Source organism: Giraffa tippelskirchi, chromosome 4 (genome assembly GCF_054371585.1).
Source record: "Giraffa tippelskirchi isolate mGirTip1 chromosome 4, T2T-mGirTip1v1.2.pri, whole genome shotgun sequence".
NCBI lineage: Eukaryota > Metazoa > Chordata > Mammalia > Artiodactyla > Giraffidae > Giraffa > Giraffa tippelskirchi.
Window position 1 is genome coordinate 119,890,617 of NC_137278.1, and position 15,764 is coordinate 119,906,380.

Sequence of the window (15,764 nt, forward strand, 5' to 3'; positions counted from 1 at the left end):
AATCCTAATTCAAAAACTTGTGTTAGGTAACATGCTATGATTATGTTAAAAAATACATTACCAGATATGGTACTTTCAGGTCCATTTTGGTCTTTGTTAATTTCTATCCGATGGATTAATTCTTCTTTTTCTTTTTCCAGCTGACTATTAGCTAATCTAGAACACAGTGATAATGTGTTAAAAAAAAAAAATACACTGTACCACAAAATAGGTCTGAGCATTTCTTTAACTCTGTGATACACAGTGCTTAGAACTTGCTAATATCTATAAAGGTAAACATTTGTCCATCTACTTCTACTACTGCAGTGCTACCATTCTCAAACGTAAATTACAGATTCAAAATCCATGTTTTTCTTAAAATTTTATGTCATTTTCAAGAGTAGTTTTGGAGGGAAGAGCCTCACAAGAGTATGCTACACAGACCCTTGGAAGTAAAGAATTTTTTTTTCTCATTCCATTAATACTTGCCTTTGGAAGCTAAGGTTTAATATATTCTCTGCTATTAAGAAAGTTTATACTACAGACGACACCTATATTAGGACCTAGTTTATCCTTTTTATACCATCTATTATATAAAAGAGTGACTGGTATTAGAAGGGTGAAATAAGGCTGATAAACCAATTAGGCAGCAAGGGTGAAAAATCTTAACTCTCTAGATACAGCAAACCTGGTTGTATTAAAAAATAATTTTTAAAAAAGTAGTCATATGAACAAATAATATACCTAAGAACTCGAAGCTCCCGCTGAAGGCCTTGCTCTGTCTCATCACCTTCAGGAACATGTTTGAGAATCTCAATCTTTGTGCACAATGGAAAGTTAGAAGACAAAGTTTGACATGGAAATATGGAGTTTTATAAAGATCCGTACTTGCAATAACACATAATTTTAGAATTTGAACTTGCAAAAGTATGTATGATTACACATCTGTGGTGAATTGACCCACTATTCATTCAGCAATTATTTACTGAAGAACTACTGCATGCCCGGCACTGTCCTAGGCCCACTGGATACAGCAGTGGAAAAAACAGGCAAAATCCCTTCCTGCATGTTCCTGTGATTCTCTCGATGTTAGTGGGGGAAGACAATGAGCATGTGATGTAATCGGTTTACATTTCAAGATGGAGGAGCCTATTGAGAAAAATAACAGAGTAAGAGCACAGAGAGTGAATGGAATGCAGTGTGGGGATTGGGAGGGTCTGAGGAGCCTGCATTTAAGGAGAGACATGAAAGTGGGGAGTGAGGCATAGGAATATTTGGGCAAATAGTATTCTAAACAAGGGAAACAAAAGCAGGGCCCTGAGTAAACCAAATGAGTTTGGTTTGTTCCAAGGATTGAAAGAAGTTAAAATGTGGCTAGAACACTGAGTGCCAGAGAAAGTAAAAATGAGGCTAGAGAGGAAACTAGATGCCAGATCACATAGGTCCTTGCAGGCTATGAAAAGAACTTCAGGATTTTATTCTAGGGTATGGGAACCATTGGAAGATTCTAAGGATGGACTGCTATGATGTGCTTTATACTTTAAAAGGACTACTTGGTAAATACGTGGAAAATATGTCAGGGATAGGGCTTCCCTGATATCTCAGTTGGTAGAGAATCTGCCTGCAATGCAGGAGACCCTGGTTTGAATCCTGGGTCAGTAAGATCTGCTGGCGAAGAGATAGGCTACCCACTCCAGTATCCTGGCCTGGAGAATTCCACGGACTGTGTAGTCTGTGGAGTTGCAAAGTGTCAGACACGACTGAGCGATTTTCACTTAGGGCTTCCCAGGTTACGCTAGTGGTAAAGAATCCGCCTACAATGCAGGAGACAAGAGACAGTTTCGATCCCTGGGCTGGGAAGATCCCCTGGACTAGGAAATGGCAACCCGCTCCAGTATTCTTGCCTGGGAAATCCCATGGACAGAGGAGCCTGGAGTGCTACAGTCCAAGGGACCATAAAGAGTCGGACATGAGTGAGCGACTGAAAACACACACACACACACAGAAGGTGAAACAAGGACATTACTTGCCTGTTGCTCAAGGTCTGCCGTATATTTCTTAACTCTCTGTTCCCTCTCTGTTGCTTGTCTTACAAGCTGTTTAAGATCAGTAAGGCTTTTAGTTTTTTTGGCAATATCAGTTTCTAATTCTTTCAACTTGGTTTCATACATTCTAAAAGTATAAAGGGAAAAAATGGTGTAGACATGGAAAATAATTTCTTACTGATTTAAAAGCCACTGCAAATTACTGCATTAAAAATAAAGGATATCTTATTATACTGGTTCATCTGGTCAAATCTTCTCTTACATATTTATTTAGCATTACATGACAGCAAGGGAGAAATACCCCTTAATTAACAGGCCAATTAAATTGAGGATTTAGGTGTTTCCCAAGGTTATAAACAAGGATGGAGCCTGATGAATCTGACCACTGTAAAAGGTTAAAATTAATACCTTTTTCAGTCACAAAACTAAAAAATAGAAGTTAAATTCATAAGAATATAAAACTGTATATTGCTGGATATTCTTAGGAATAACTAAAGCATTTCTCTCTCTTTCTCTCTCTCTCTCACATACACACACACACACACACACTTGAGTTAATCCAGTTAAAACAAAACCAGTACAACACACCTGGGAGAGGGAACAGAATGTGTAAAAGTAGGAATAAGAAAAACAGCATATCTGACTAGATTGGTAACCTTTCAGGAAATGATCAATAGTTCAAAGAAAAACAAAGACCCCAAAAGAAATTTCTGAAACATTGAGCGAAAACGGTTTCCACAAGCATATTCCATCTTAAAAGAGACAATGTTCATAACATTCAAATTTCTCCAGAGAAAAGAAAAGGAAGAAACACTTTGGCAACAAAATTAGGTTAAGGACAGGACAAGGAAGAAAAATTATTATTTCAATATTAAATCAAAGTAATGTAATTATCATCAAAGAGTATTTGATAACCCTTAGAAACTTAGAAGGCAACGCTGTTAACAAAAACTGTCAAAGTGGTGAAATACCTGAAGTGCACTCCTTCCTGCACTTCATTTAATTCCTAGCTCTAATGCCATCCAGTTAAAAAGAGGCCTTCTCTGACCACCCTGTCTAAAACAGCTCTTGCATCACCCTGGACTGTCTCAGCAGTTGGTATTATAAAGCAAGACACAGAATATATGTCATTAGTTTATTGAGTAAATAATAGAGCAACTATAAAGATTTCAGTATAAGCATAATGTGTCATGGATACCAAAAGATAAATCACTGACCTGGGTGTCTAATCCCAGCTGCAGATTTGAGCCATTTTTAAGGTGGATTTAGGGATATATGAGGCTACAGACCAGAATTAGCCTTCTGTCAAGATATGTTTTTTTGAAAAGTGTTTATTGAAGGCCTACTCTATGCTCAGTTACCTTAACAGTTTTCAGATTAAAAACACAGAAATGATCTAAAAGGTCTCTCATTACCCTGCTTAAATGTTTATAAATCCTTTTCACATTCGTAATTTTTTGTGTGTGTGCAGCTTCACAGAGCCCTTTTTAGAAAGGACGGGATTTATCATTTCCACAGATTTGAAAAAAAACTTCAACTCACAGAAGAACTGTAATTTACTTAAGGTCATAGTGAGAAATGTGTATGTCAGTCGCTCAGTCGTGTCCAACTCTGTGATCCCATGGACTGTAGCCCACCAGGCTCCTCTGTCCCTGGGATTCTCCAGGCAAGAATACTGGAGTGGGTTGCCATTTCCTTCTCCAGGGGATCTTCCCGACTCAGGGATCGAACCCTGGTTTCCTGCATTACAGGTGGATTCTTGACTGTCTGAGCCACCAGGGAAATCCCCTACGTTTTCAGATCTTATAAAAAGTCAGTTGCTGGGGAGGAAACTGAGGCACACTGACCCCCCCACCCCAGGCCTCTATTTGCCAGTCCAAGGTACTTCTAAGCATGGAATGGCTCCCATAGTGGCTAAATGGTAAGGAATCTGCCTGCCAATGCAGGAGACACAAGTTTGAACTCTGGATCAGGAAGATCCCCTGGAGGAGGAAGCGGCTACCCACTCCAGTATTCTCATCTGGGAAATTCTTGCCTGGTGGGCTACAGTCTATGGAGTTGCAAAAGAGTCAGACACAACTCAGTGACTAAACAACAACAAGCCCCAGAAGCTACCTGGCTTTCTGAAGAAACCTAGTTAAAGTAGGCCTTTTAGAAATACATCTAACATAAAGCAGAGTCTAGCATGTAGCAGGTACTGAGAAAATAACCTGCTGGATAAATACATCTCAAAGCAACTCAGAATTCTTTCGGTCCCTACATGATTGTAGCAGGAAATAAAAGACCAACCAAGAAACCAATTGATAGGCCTGCTGGTTGAGAGCCTCTGCTGGAGTCCAAGCAGACAAAAGGAGAGACTCCTTCTCCCCTTTATACCATCACATATATCATTTCACTCAGCCCTCACATTATTCCTCTGACAGAATCAAGAAACAGCTATGGGGTGGGAGGAAGAGTATATTCTGAGTACTCTCATTATGATGTTAGAAAGGGACCCTTCTTCAGGACTGTCTGGCCACCTGGTCCCTCTAGTCTACCTGTGAAACCTTCCTCCTCAGAGTTGTCTGACGGGGGCAAGTGCAGTGCAGCAGGCCGTCTCTGAGACCCGCTGTAGCCTCACAGTGCTAAGGTTCCCATCCCAGCTGTAGTGACGGTGACCGCAAACCCACATCCAGTCCATTCTAAACAGCAGGTAGACATCCAAGGGGATACTTAGATGCACAGACAGAAGGAACTCTAGAACTATGGTAAGATAAAGATGAGTCTGCCTTCTGAAATGGGGTCAGCAGATGTAAAAAACACAACTTCATTCAGGATGATGTTACAGGGAAGGACGTGGGCAGGATCTCATTGGTCTCCACTTCTATATATTCTCCTTGAAGTAGTTGCTTAAGGTTGAAATGAGAATGACACCAAAGCCTTTTAGTGACTCCAGTCACAATGAACCATCCCTAGTGCTAGTGACAATGAACATACAAATATTTGCTAGTGAATTCCTATTGCCCTCATTCCCAGAATTAAGAACTAATGAAGCTAAAAATTGATCCCGGCTGTGTGGCTTCTACTTTATGTGTGCATGTGTGCTCAGTCATGTCCGACTCTTCTGCCACCCCCTGGATTATAGCCCGCCAGTGAATTATAGCCTGAACCTCTTTCATAGCCACAAAGTTTATCTGACAGGCAGGAATCACACATACTTGTAGAAAAGGCTCAAGGGGTGGGAGAAAATCAAGTGCCAGAAAGTAGAGGCTGAAAGACACTAAAACTGCTGAATTCATCTGCTGAAGGTATTTGAAGACCAGGCTGCCCAGAACATAACTCCAAACTGCAGCACAGCCTACTCTGGTATGCCACAGCTTGTGACAAGACGGCTCCATTGTGCCTGGCTCATACTTGGGGTGGAAAATGAACGCAGCACAGAGAAACGCAGGACAAGTTGGGCACCATCAGTCTGGGCTCATGGTTGACAGTAGCTTCAGGAAACTTGCTGGGCTCCAACACCCTCAGCCCAGCCCCAGCTCTGCTCTGATCCATGCCCTGACACCCCAATTAGTTAAATCTCTTAAGGAAGAAAGAGTAAGGATCATGTTAAAACAAACTACCCAACAGTTCTTCACAAAAGAACTAAGTGAATTAGAATAGTGTCATATTCTTTAAAAACAATAATGGCAGAATTAGAACTGATAAAACTGCAAATGTTAAGCTGCTTGTTCCTACCTTGTAACAACAATTGATTTCCAGCTCTTGCTGTCAGCACCTTCAAGCTGTGGACCTCTACTCTCTGCCAGCTGTAATCTCTTACCACTCTCTTCTAGTTGAATTGTCATCTTCTCATTTAATATCTCCAAATTATTCCTAGCTATCCGTAATTTCTCTGCAGCTTCAGTTTCCTATCATTAAAAGCTAATTAGTATATTATGCCAAAAGGTAATACTGTTCTCATGAATGTAATATATTCAAAATTGTCACTACAAACTAGAAAGAAAAATAACCTGAAGTTCTAAATGCTGATTAAAAGTCCAAGAAAAACCCAGTATTTTTTAAACTTTAAAACAGCAATGTGGTCATCATAATTACAACAGAGCATGTAAATGAGGTTATAAAAATACATTTACAATATTTTACTCCAGAGTTACTCTGTCATATTTGTTATGTTACAGAAAATGGAATAGTTTATGTCTTTAGATTTTTAAAAAAAGATGTTTTGACTCTTTAATACCTGAGACATAACTGTAAGTATAAACTATGTGTAAGTACCACAGATTATTTCCACTATTAAACATCTACATTCAAAGTACAGCATCACTCTGGCCTCAAAATGCACTGAGATTCCATTGTAACTAGTTTAAAAATATTAATTTCAATTAATTCACTGGATCATCCATATAAAGAATGACACATTTGTCTGAGGCAAGGAATATATTCTGTCTCTTAAATAGAAAGGCATCTTACTGTTTAACAAAATAGTTTCATATACTGTCTTGTACATCAAGTGTAATTCTAAGACACGTGCATAAATATTAACTCATTTAAACCCTGTAGCAGCTCTGTGAAATAGATACACTTAATAGTCCCAGTTTTATAGATGAGGAAACTGAGAGGAGAAGGAATAGTAGATTGCCCTCATTCCCAGAGTTAAGTAATGAAGCTAAAAATTGATCCCGGCTGTGTGGCTTCTACATTATGTGCGCATGTGTGCTCAGTCATGTCCGACTCTTCTGCCACCCCCTGGATTATAGCCCGCCAGGCTCCTCTGGCCATGGGATTTCCCAGGCAAGAATACTGGGGTGGGTTGCCATTTCCTCCTGCAGGGGATCTTCCCAATCCAGGGACTGAACCCTGTCTCCTGCATTGGCAGGTGAGTGCTTTACCCCTGTACCACCTGGGAAGCCCAGCTTCTACATTATACTGCCTATTAATTTATTAATTTTTTGTTTTCAGTGTTCCTCACTATGAAAGGATGGTGGGCATAAAACACAATTCCTAAATCTCTTAATATCTATTCTGAATAGACACTCATCAACTTTTTCATCCAGTTTTCCCAAAACGTATTAACATAAAATAAGTATAGTCAATAATGAAAGTCATACTTTTTTAAGTTCTTTACGAAGTCTGTCATTTTCAGCAACAATTTTCTCTGTGCCTTTGGTTTTGGATTCATAGTGCATGCTCAACTGACGTCCAAGATGAACTTTGAGTTTTTCTAATTCAGCCTAGTAATTTAAAAAACTCTACATTATCAAAACGAGGAAATAAATGATGATCCCATAAACTCATAAAACTTAGTTCAGCGTAGTTTTAGAGATCATATTTGACACAATTAGAATTAAATTCTTCCCTTTAATACTGGTCATCTAGAGCAGAGGTTTCCAATCTTGGCATAGAATGAGTTGATGACTTAAAAAGAAACAATACCAGTGGTGGGACCAATCCCCAAATAACTGATCAATCTCAAAATTGGGGGCTTAGGCAACTGTATTTTTGAAAATAGACACAGTTAATTATTTTATGTTGCCAGAGTGAGAACCAATCATCTGGAAATAGTAAGATGACCACATGATGCCACTGTAACACTTTAATCATTGTTTCCAATATTTTTTTCCACGTGTAAAATATTCATCCATTAAAGCCACTTTATATACTATATTTAAAACTGTCCTTAAAAATTAATAATTGTATCAGTATAACATTCTGTACAAATGGCATTAAGAATATTACCTTCAACTTTTCATTTTCCATCTCAATATTAGCCATTTTTTCACTGGTCAATATTCCTGATGCTTTTTTCAGCTGTTCATTTTCCCTTTGGACTTTTTCAACTACTTTTTTCATTAAACCAATGGTTTTTTCTAGTTCTGGGATTGTCTTTCCACTTCTACCAGACTAGGAAAAAATGTTAACTTTTTATTTAATCAAATATTTTACAAAGTACAATATAAAGTACCAAGAATACAAGAGGTTTATTATTAAACTCATTGTTGATTCTTAACATTTGAAGCCAAAGTTTGTATTACTTCAACTCATTATAATAACCTTATGAAAGAGGAATTACAATCTTCACTTTACATACAAGAAAATCAACACTGAAAGAAATTTGATATTCCTAAAGTCATGCAGCTAATAAGTAACAGTTTAAACCCAAAATTAGTATATTATAGCATTATAACTAAGAAGGTGCCATGACTATCATAAAAAGTAGTTACAAAATGTTAGAATCAGACTAAGAACCAGTTAGTAGTTACCTCAATGAATAGAAGGAAGATTCCTGGAAGTTAAATGTTTTCAAGGTGTGGAGGGAGATGCAAAGAAAAAAGAGATGGTATAGAGTCCAAGTGGAATAAAAAGTGTGTAAGATGTGATAGATGATGAAATTTATTAACTTGAAACAGAAAGCTTAGTGATGTTTTACACTGTACATGCCGCAGAATAAAACTGAAACCAGAGGCTCTAGTAAAGGCCTATCAATACTGCTATGAAAAAAAAAAAATACTGCTATGACATATCCAACCTTTTATTCTCACTTCCAGCTTACCCCTTCTGAAGCCAAAACAAACACATGGCATACTCGCACATACTCACCCCTCTAACGTGGCCAAGTTTCCGCTCTACTTCTGCTTTTTCTTTCTTCAGAAATTCACACATTTCCTTCAAGTCTCTTACCTGATTCTAGAATATTAAGACAGATAACAATTTAACACAGCTGTAGTCACTGATAAGGAAAGGCAAACCATTCATCTGAACTACCAGTCTCTTCAACTGTATACCTTAAGTAAACAAGTGGATCTTCCTACCAATGAGAGGATTTTGAACTGTGACATATGTTGAAGTAAAGTGTACTAATACAAGAGATTTTATATATGGATTTAAATATATATTTCCTACATTATTGCCTTCAATTCAGTTAAGTCGCTCAGTCGTGTCCGACTCTTTGCGACCCCATGGACTGCAGCACACCAGGCCTCCCTGTCCATCATTATTGCCTTAGTATACAATAATAAATTTGAGTTCAGAACTGCTGATTTTAACTGTCCCATAAATTACATATGTAGAACCATATCCACATGGTACAAAGAAATAAACAATTGCTCTTCTGACACTGGTTCTAACAGTGTAAAAACCAGAATAAGAAGTAGGACATAGGTTAATTATACTATTACCAGTGGAATTAACATGTTGCTAATATTCTGTTAAAAAAACAGAAATGAAACAGCCAGTTGAGAAAAAGACTCCAACAAATAGGATAAGATTTCAAAAACCAAAAATAAATTTATTATAAATACCAAAATAAAGTAAAATTTCTAACAGAGAATTATCCTAAACATTTTTTAAAGACTTTATATTTTAAGAGCTACCCTAATATTTTATTACTTTTTTATTCAAATTTTTGAAATGTGGTAACTGCTAATTAAACACACCAACTATCATCTTGCCACACACACAGCATTTGAACTTGCCACTTCTGTTGTCTGGAATTTTTTTACTAGTATCTGTATGACCCACTTCCTTACCTGTCCCCTAGTTCTCTGCTAAAATATCATTTTATTAATAAGGCCTCCCCTTACTACTCTATTTTAAAGAGTAATCCCATATACAGTTGACTGCTGAACAGTGTGGAGGTATAACTTATAGTCAGTCCTCTATATCTGCAGTTTCTCTGCCTTCGTGGATTCAACCAACCATGGATCAGGTAAAACAGCAGTATTTACTATTGAAAAATATCCCCATATAAATGGACCCTCCTAGTTCAAGGGTCAACTATACCCCTATCCAACACACACACACACACACCGTGCTTTTTACACACACACACACACACACACACCGTGCTTTTTACACACACACACACACACACACACACACACCGTGCTTTTTCTTCTTAGCATTTAACATCAGCTGACATACAATATACTGACTTGCTTACCTATTATGAGCCTTCCTGCTGGAATATAAGCTCTACAAGTACAAGAATTTTTCTGATGGCTGTTTCCAAGCACATAGAAGAGTACCTGCTACAAAGAAGGCCCTCAACAAATAACTGTTACATGAGTGAATGTAGAAAGTATAAACACTACCATATTTTATGAATATGAGTTTCTGGCTTCTTCATAAGCTAACATGGTAAACATAACAATTAAGTAGGGAGAAAAAGGTTTTCAGGCATTAGATTTTCTAACTATAATAAAAAATATTAAATTTACCTTTAATCTTGGCAAATCTTTATTTGCTTGTTCAAGCTGAAATTTAAGTTCAATATTTTCGGATGACAACTTCAAGTTTTCCCTCTGGAGCTCCTGTTCTCTTTGATAATGATCATCTGAATCTATTCCTGAAGTCTTCAGGAAAATGAAGTTAGGAGCATTTTTAAAGTGTAGCAAATAAAAGCTGCATAAGACACACTGGATAAGAAAACACTATGCTAAAAGGGAACACTGTTCCTCAAAAGAATGAGAAGATTGGAGAGCTCTAGAGAGAACACCCATTAACAAACAGACTCACAAAAGGGAATCAGTCTGTGGAAATTAATACAGCAAACAAAGTCAGTATGATTTATGATGTCCACACATATGATCTGTGGTTCTTTCAGTCAAAAATAAAATATTATTGTTATATAACTGTTACAGATTGCATTGTGCCCCAACCTCCATCAAACCCCCAAATTCGTATGTTTAAGTTCTAATTCCCAGTACCTCAAATGACCTTATTTGGAGATAGGGCCTTTTCAGAGATAATTAAGATAAAACAGGGTCACTAGGATGGGCCTTAATCCAATGTCTGATGTACTTACACAAAAATGAAATTCGACACATAGATATATACAGAAGGGAGTAACTATAGAGACAGGGAAGCTAGCCATCTGTAAGCCAGAAGGCAGGCCTGAAGGGATACTTTCCCCAAAGCCGAAAGAAGAAATCAACTCTGCCGATACCTTGATTTTGGACTTCTGGTTTTCAGAACTGTGAGAATAAATTTCTGTTGCTTAAGCCATCAACTCTGTGGTGTTCTGTTATGGTTGCCATAGCAGACGAATACAAAAGCCTACAAAATTCCTTCCTCCTTTAGAAAGCTATTCCTCATTCCTGGAGCTAAAATAATCACTCCCTCCTCTGAAATCCAGTAACATTTTATTTGCATTTGTTTTGGCATGAATCCACCTTGGGGGGTTATTATCTATGTTCATATTTATTTCTCATTCTAAGCTGTACATTATTTGAAAGAGAAATCTGTGCTTGGTTACTTTTTACTACAAAGTAGTAAAGATACCACTTATAAGATTGTTAAAGAGCATTATGTGAGATAATTTTGTGAAAGCACTCAGAACAGTTTTAGTTTTTTCTCTCCCATTCTATTCTCTTGGCTTGATTAACTATCAAGTCAATAATGCCAGAGACATTATTATGATCATTATATACTGATATATTATACATTATTATTAAAGTATAATATTCTATAAATACATTTATTATACCTGGCTCTGTAACATCATTTGAATTAGCAGTAGGTTAAATACATTCTGACACATCCACTCTATGGTTAAAAAAAAAAAAGTAAAAAAAGAGTAAGTTTTCTTAGGTAAAACAGAGTTAAAGTAAAGAAATTAAGTAAAGAGATTCTGAGCTGACCTATGATTCTGAGCTGAGAGCATATAACACAACACTGGCAGAAACACTGTATGTATCCACCTGATTTCCAACTGTCTGAGAGAATGTGTATGCATACGAACATACATGCTGCTGCTGCTAAGTCGCTTCAGTCGTGTCCGACTCTGTGCGACCCCATAGACGGCAGCCCACCAGGCTCCCCTGTCCCTGGGATTCTCCAGGCAAGAACACTGGAGTGGGTTGCCATTTCCTTCTCCAATGCATGAAAGTGAAAAGTAAAAGTGAAGCCGCTCAGTCGGGTCCGACTCTTCGCGACCCCATGGACTGCAGCCTACCAGGCTCCTCTGTCCATGGGATTTTCCAGGCAAGAGTACTGGAGTGGGTTGCTATTGCCTTCTCCTACGAACATACATAGTGGCAAGCAAAAGAAGACAGACATGCATCATGGTGTCAGTAAACTATAGCAATATGTTCCTACTTCTTCAGATAATCCAAGTCTACATTCTGGTTCTACTACTATTAAGGTTAACACTAAGCAAAACCAACCACCTGTAAGGTCCTCTGTTTCTACATCTCACAAGTGAAGGCAGTAGGTAGGAAAATTTTTAAGGTCTCTTCAGATATGGCAAGCTGTAGTTTCCTATCCCTGAGCTCTTCTGTCTCCCTTACTTCATCTCTTCAGTCTACAATAGCAATTTAATAAATGATAATCAGTACCCCTGATTGATAGATACAAAATATACTAAATTTCACTCAAAGGAGAGACTAGTTCTATCTGATCTTACATGAAAATATTTTTTTCAACAGTTCTCCTCACTAAAATACAGATGCAATTATTCAAGTAAGTGAATGTGGATCATTTTTTTCTTCCTATTCTCAGAAAACAAAAGTGCTAGCTGAGATTGTTCAAATTTTTGGAAAAAAAATTCTAGTAAAACACATCTATAAAAGTAAAATAAAATTCCTGTATAATCAATTTCGGAGAGACTTACAAATTGTTCTGTAGAAGGAGAATCTTATCAAAAGGTATACACTGCTAAAAGTCAAGTTCTTAGGGAATGGGAGTTAGAGATAATACACAGGGGAAGTCTCAAATTCTCAATTACTTATTATCAAGTGAGAAAAAAGAAGCATTATGTGCCTGAAAAAGGAAATGAAATAAGAATTAAGTCATTTTTTCCCATTTTCTCTTAATTTAAATGTCTAAATTAATGAGGACTTAGGTGACTAGAATATCCAAAGTGGAAAGGAATGAACAAATGAATGAATGCTATTTGATTTCAACTCGGAACGAACTTCTTACTCTGGACTGCCATGTAAATTGACCAAAAGTAGAGCATATGTAGAAAGTTCATTAGCTGCAGAATTAGACCACCATATAAATCCTAGTTCTGCATCTTCTTGATCACTAGAGATGTTTCTCCAAGCTTCCCATGTAAAACAGAAATAATTCTCTGCAGAGTATTGTGAGAACTATACCTAGGCAATACATATAAACTCCCTTTTCTCATTATATAAAAAAGTATCTGTTATAATACAAGGCAAAAAGATCATCAAAGGAACTTGCTATGTATATTAGAATGTTACACAGCATCATAACAGATTTTTATCGATATTATTCCTTGTAGTGAAATTTGACTTGCAGTGAGATTTTATGACATGCTGAATTAGGAATTTCTAAGGCAAAACAAACACTTCTAAAGGGCTTTATTTTTGTTATTCTGTTATCTAATCGAATACTTTTTAAGTGAATACCAGTAGTAAAACAGAGAATACTAAAATGAATTAGAGAAATGCACAACCACTAAGTTTTAGTAGGAACTAGTCAAATATCAGGGTTTAAGAAGTTTATTAACAGTATTTTTTACAAATCTGACACAATTTGTTTCCATTTGTACCATACGCATATGCCACTTGCTAGAAGAAAACTCAGCCAACAGAGAAATAAAGGACTGCCATGTACTCAGACCTGGGCCACTTCCTGTCCTGGCTGGACTGGCGCACTGGTTTCAGAGCATGCCTGTGCACCCTCCTCAGCACACTGATTCAGCACAGCCACCCCTGGGGCACGGCCACGGTCCTCCCCAGAAGATTCTTCTGGATCTGTATGTTTGCTGTGACTCACTTCTTCAGTTATGTGTCCCTTTTCTTTCTCATCTTGCTTAGCTTTCTCTTCCCTGTTTTTATCTTCCTGCTCATCATTTTCACAACAGTCTTGATTAATTTTCTGAACTTTAGGATTTGGATGATTTTCAAAATGGGGGTTAAAATCGGACAAGGTACCTTCAGTTGACCTGAATGGACTTGATGTATTGTTTGGTCTTGACTCAGATTTATTTAACTCTGTAGGATCTACAATATCTTCTGCTTTGTGTTTTTCTTCATTACTGTAATACTGTAGATTATGTCTAGGTACCTGATGATGTAAGTTGGCACTAACATCTATTTCTTTCTTATTTTTAATTCTGAGTACTGTTATGCGATTGTTTTGGTTCCTGTGTAAAGTGTTCTTTTTGTGAAAAGTATTATGCCTGTATTTATTAACACTGGCAGCAAGAGGAGAAAGCGTAGTTGTGTCACATATCAGATTCTGCTTGAAGCAGACAGAAGAAAACAAACATGAAAAGAAAAGGAAAAAAATAATAAAAATATACACACGAGTGTTTTAAAATAAGATACAACAAATAATTCTACATTAATGAGACTTTATAAAGACACACTAGAAATGTATCACACACATAAATGGATACAATGTTATAATGTATCTTCCTAATTTATCTATGTGTTCTTGTCACAACAGAACTCATAACTACATTTAAAATCTACAGAAATCATTTGTAATGAAGTTTTATGCAAAGCATAAGAACCACAAATTTATATTATGTAAAAAGAATTAAAGAAGTTAACATATATCTCTACCAAGTAAGAATAAAAGCTGGATTTATTATATTAGTATTAATGAGAAGGATCTACTATTTCTAGCCATATAAAGGCAGAAGTTATTTCACTTTTAAACTTTAGAATTAAAACAATAAAAAGATATGCACTTACTGAAGGCCGAGAATATGCATCCTTTGAAAACTGCTTTTCTAAAGCATGGAGTTTTTCTTGGAGGTATTTATTTTGCAAACGTAAGTCTTCTATGACAGAATCTCGAGGAAGAGCTTGATGAGTCCTATGAACAATAATCACAGACTCTTTATTATTCAAACTGCCAACTCTTTACTGTTTTATTACATTAAAATATAGAAAAATATATTTTTAACACTGTATTTTAAATTCTACAAAACTTCAAAACTGTACAAAAATTAAACTGGGATATGACTATCCTATAAAATGATGCTCTACAGAGGATTTCATGGCTGGCTTCCTTTAAAGTAAGAGTTAAAAAGCATATTTTGATTTAAAGAAATGCATTAACATTTGTAAAGAACATACATCTATTTGGGGGTTGTGTAAAATAACTGAATAAAAATACCTACTATTTTTAAAACATTACATAGTAATTTCATAACATTCATATGCTTCTCAAAAAGTTCAAGGATTTTAATAGGTTCTTAGTGGTGCCCGATAATAATCTATTTTTTCAGTTTATACTCATCTGCGTGATGTACAAGGCCCTCCATGATCTGGCACAATCACATCTTTTCAACACAGTGGTCCAGGAGTGTTCCCTTACTGAGGCAAATACACCCACTCTTACCCACACAAGAAAGATCACTTCTGCCTCCATGTCTCTGCTAGGGTTCTGTTTCTTGGAATGTCCTTTCTCCCTTTAATAGCGAGATGTGATTCATAAAATTCAGAAATTCACATTTGAACTGAGAGAGAAGACAAGTTGAAGTTCTCTTTTATAAAGTCTTCTCAATTATTTCAGCCTACAAAGTCATAGTATTCATACTAGAAAAGAAGCTATTAAATATCTAAAAGTATTAGAAGGTTTCAAAAGTAAAATATTTTGATCGTTCTGAAAACTGCAAAGAAGAATAAAAGGATTTGGTTTTATTCTGAATATATGCTTAGACTAAGAAAAACAAGGAAGCTAGGTCCAGACAGTAGCTATAAACAGGTGTCAAAATGAAGGAAAAATTTTCAATCACTTTGTTCTTCACCATCAAGAAAAATTCTGAAGAATTTAAGA

General features: G+C 36.6%; 1 protein-coding gene across 1 annotated transcript in view; it reads right to left on the minus strand.

The window, feature by feature from the left end:
• The window catches only part of CEP290 (centrosomal protein 290), an 88,954-nt gene that overhangs the window by 5,153 nt on the left and 68,037 nt on the right, over positions 1 to 15,764 (minus strand). Inside the window, exons 46-54 of the mRNA XM_081592053.1 lie at positions 14,675 to 14,798; positions 10,223 to 10,357; positions 8,604 to 8,690; positions 7,743 to 7,907; positions 7,115 to 7,237; positions 5,742 to 5,914; positions 2,010 to 2,151; positions 724 to 797; positions 62 to 156 (exon numbers count right to left, since the gene is read on the minus strand). Of these exons, the coding sequence (XP_081448179.1) occupies positions 62 to 156; positions 724 to 797; positions 2,010 to 2,151; positions 5,742 to 5,914; positions 7,115 to 7,237; positions 7,743 to 7,907; positions 8,604 to 8,690; positions 10,223 to 10,357; positions 14,675 to 14,798 (1,118 nt within the window). The remainder of the gene's footprint in view (positions 1 to 61; positions 157 to 723; positions 798 to 2,009; positions 2,152 to 5,741; positions 5,915 to 7,114; positions 7,238 to 7,742; positions 7,908 to 8,603; positions 8,691 to 10,222; positions 10,358 to 14,674; positions 14,799 to 15,764) is intronic.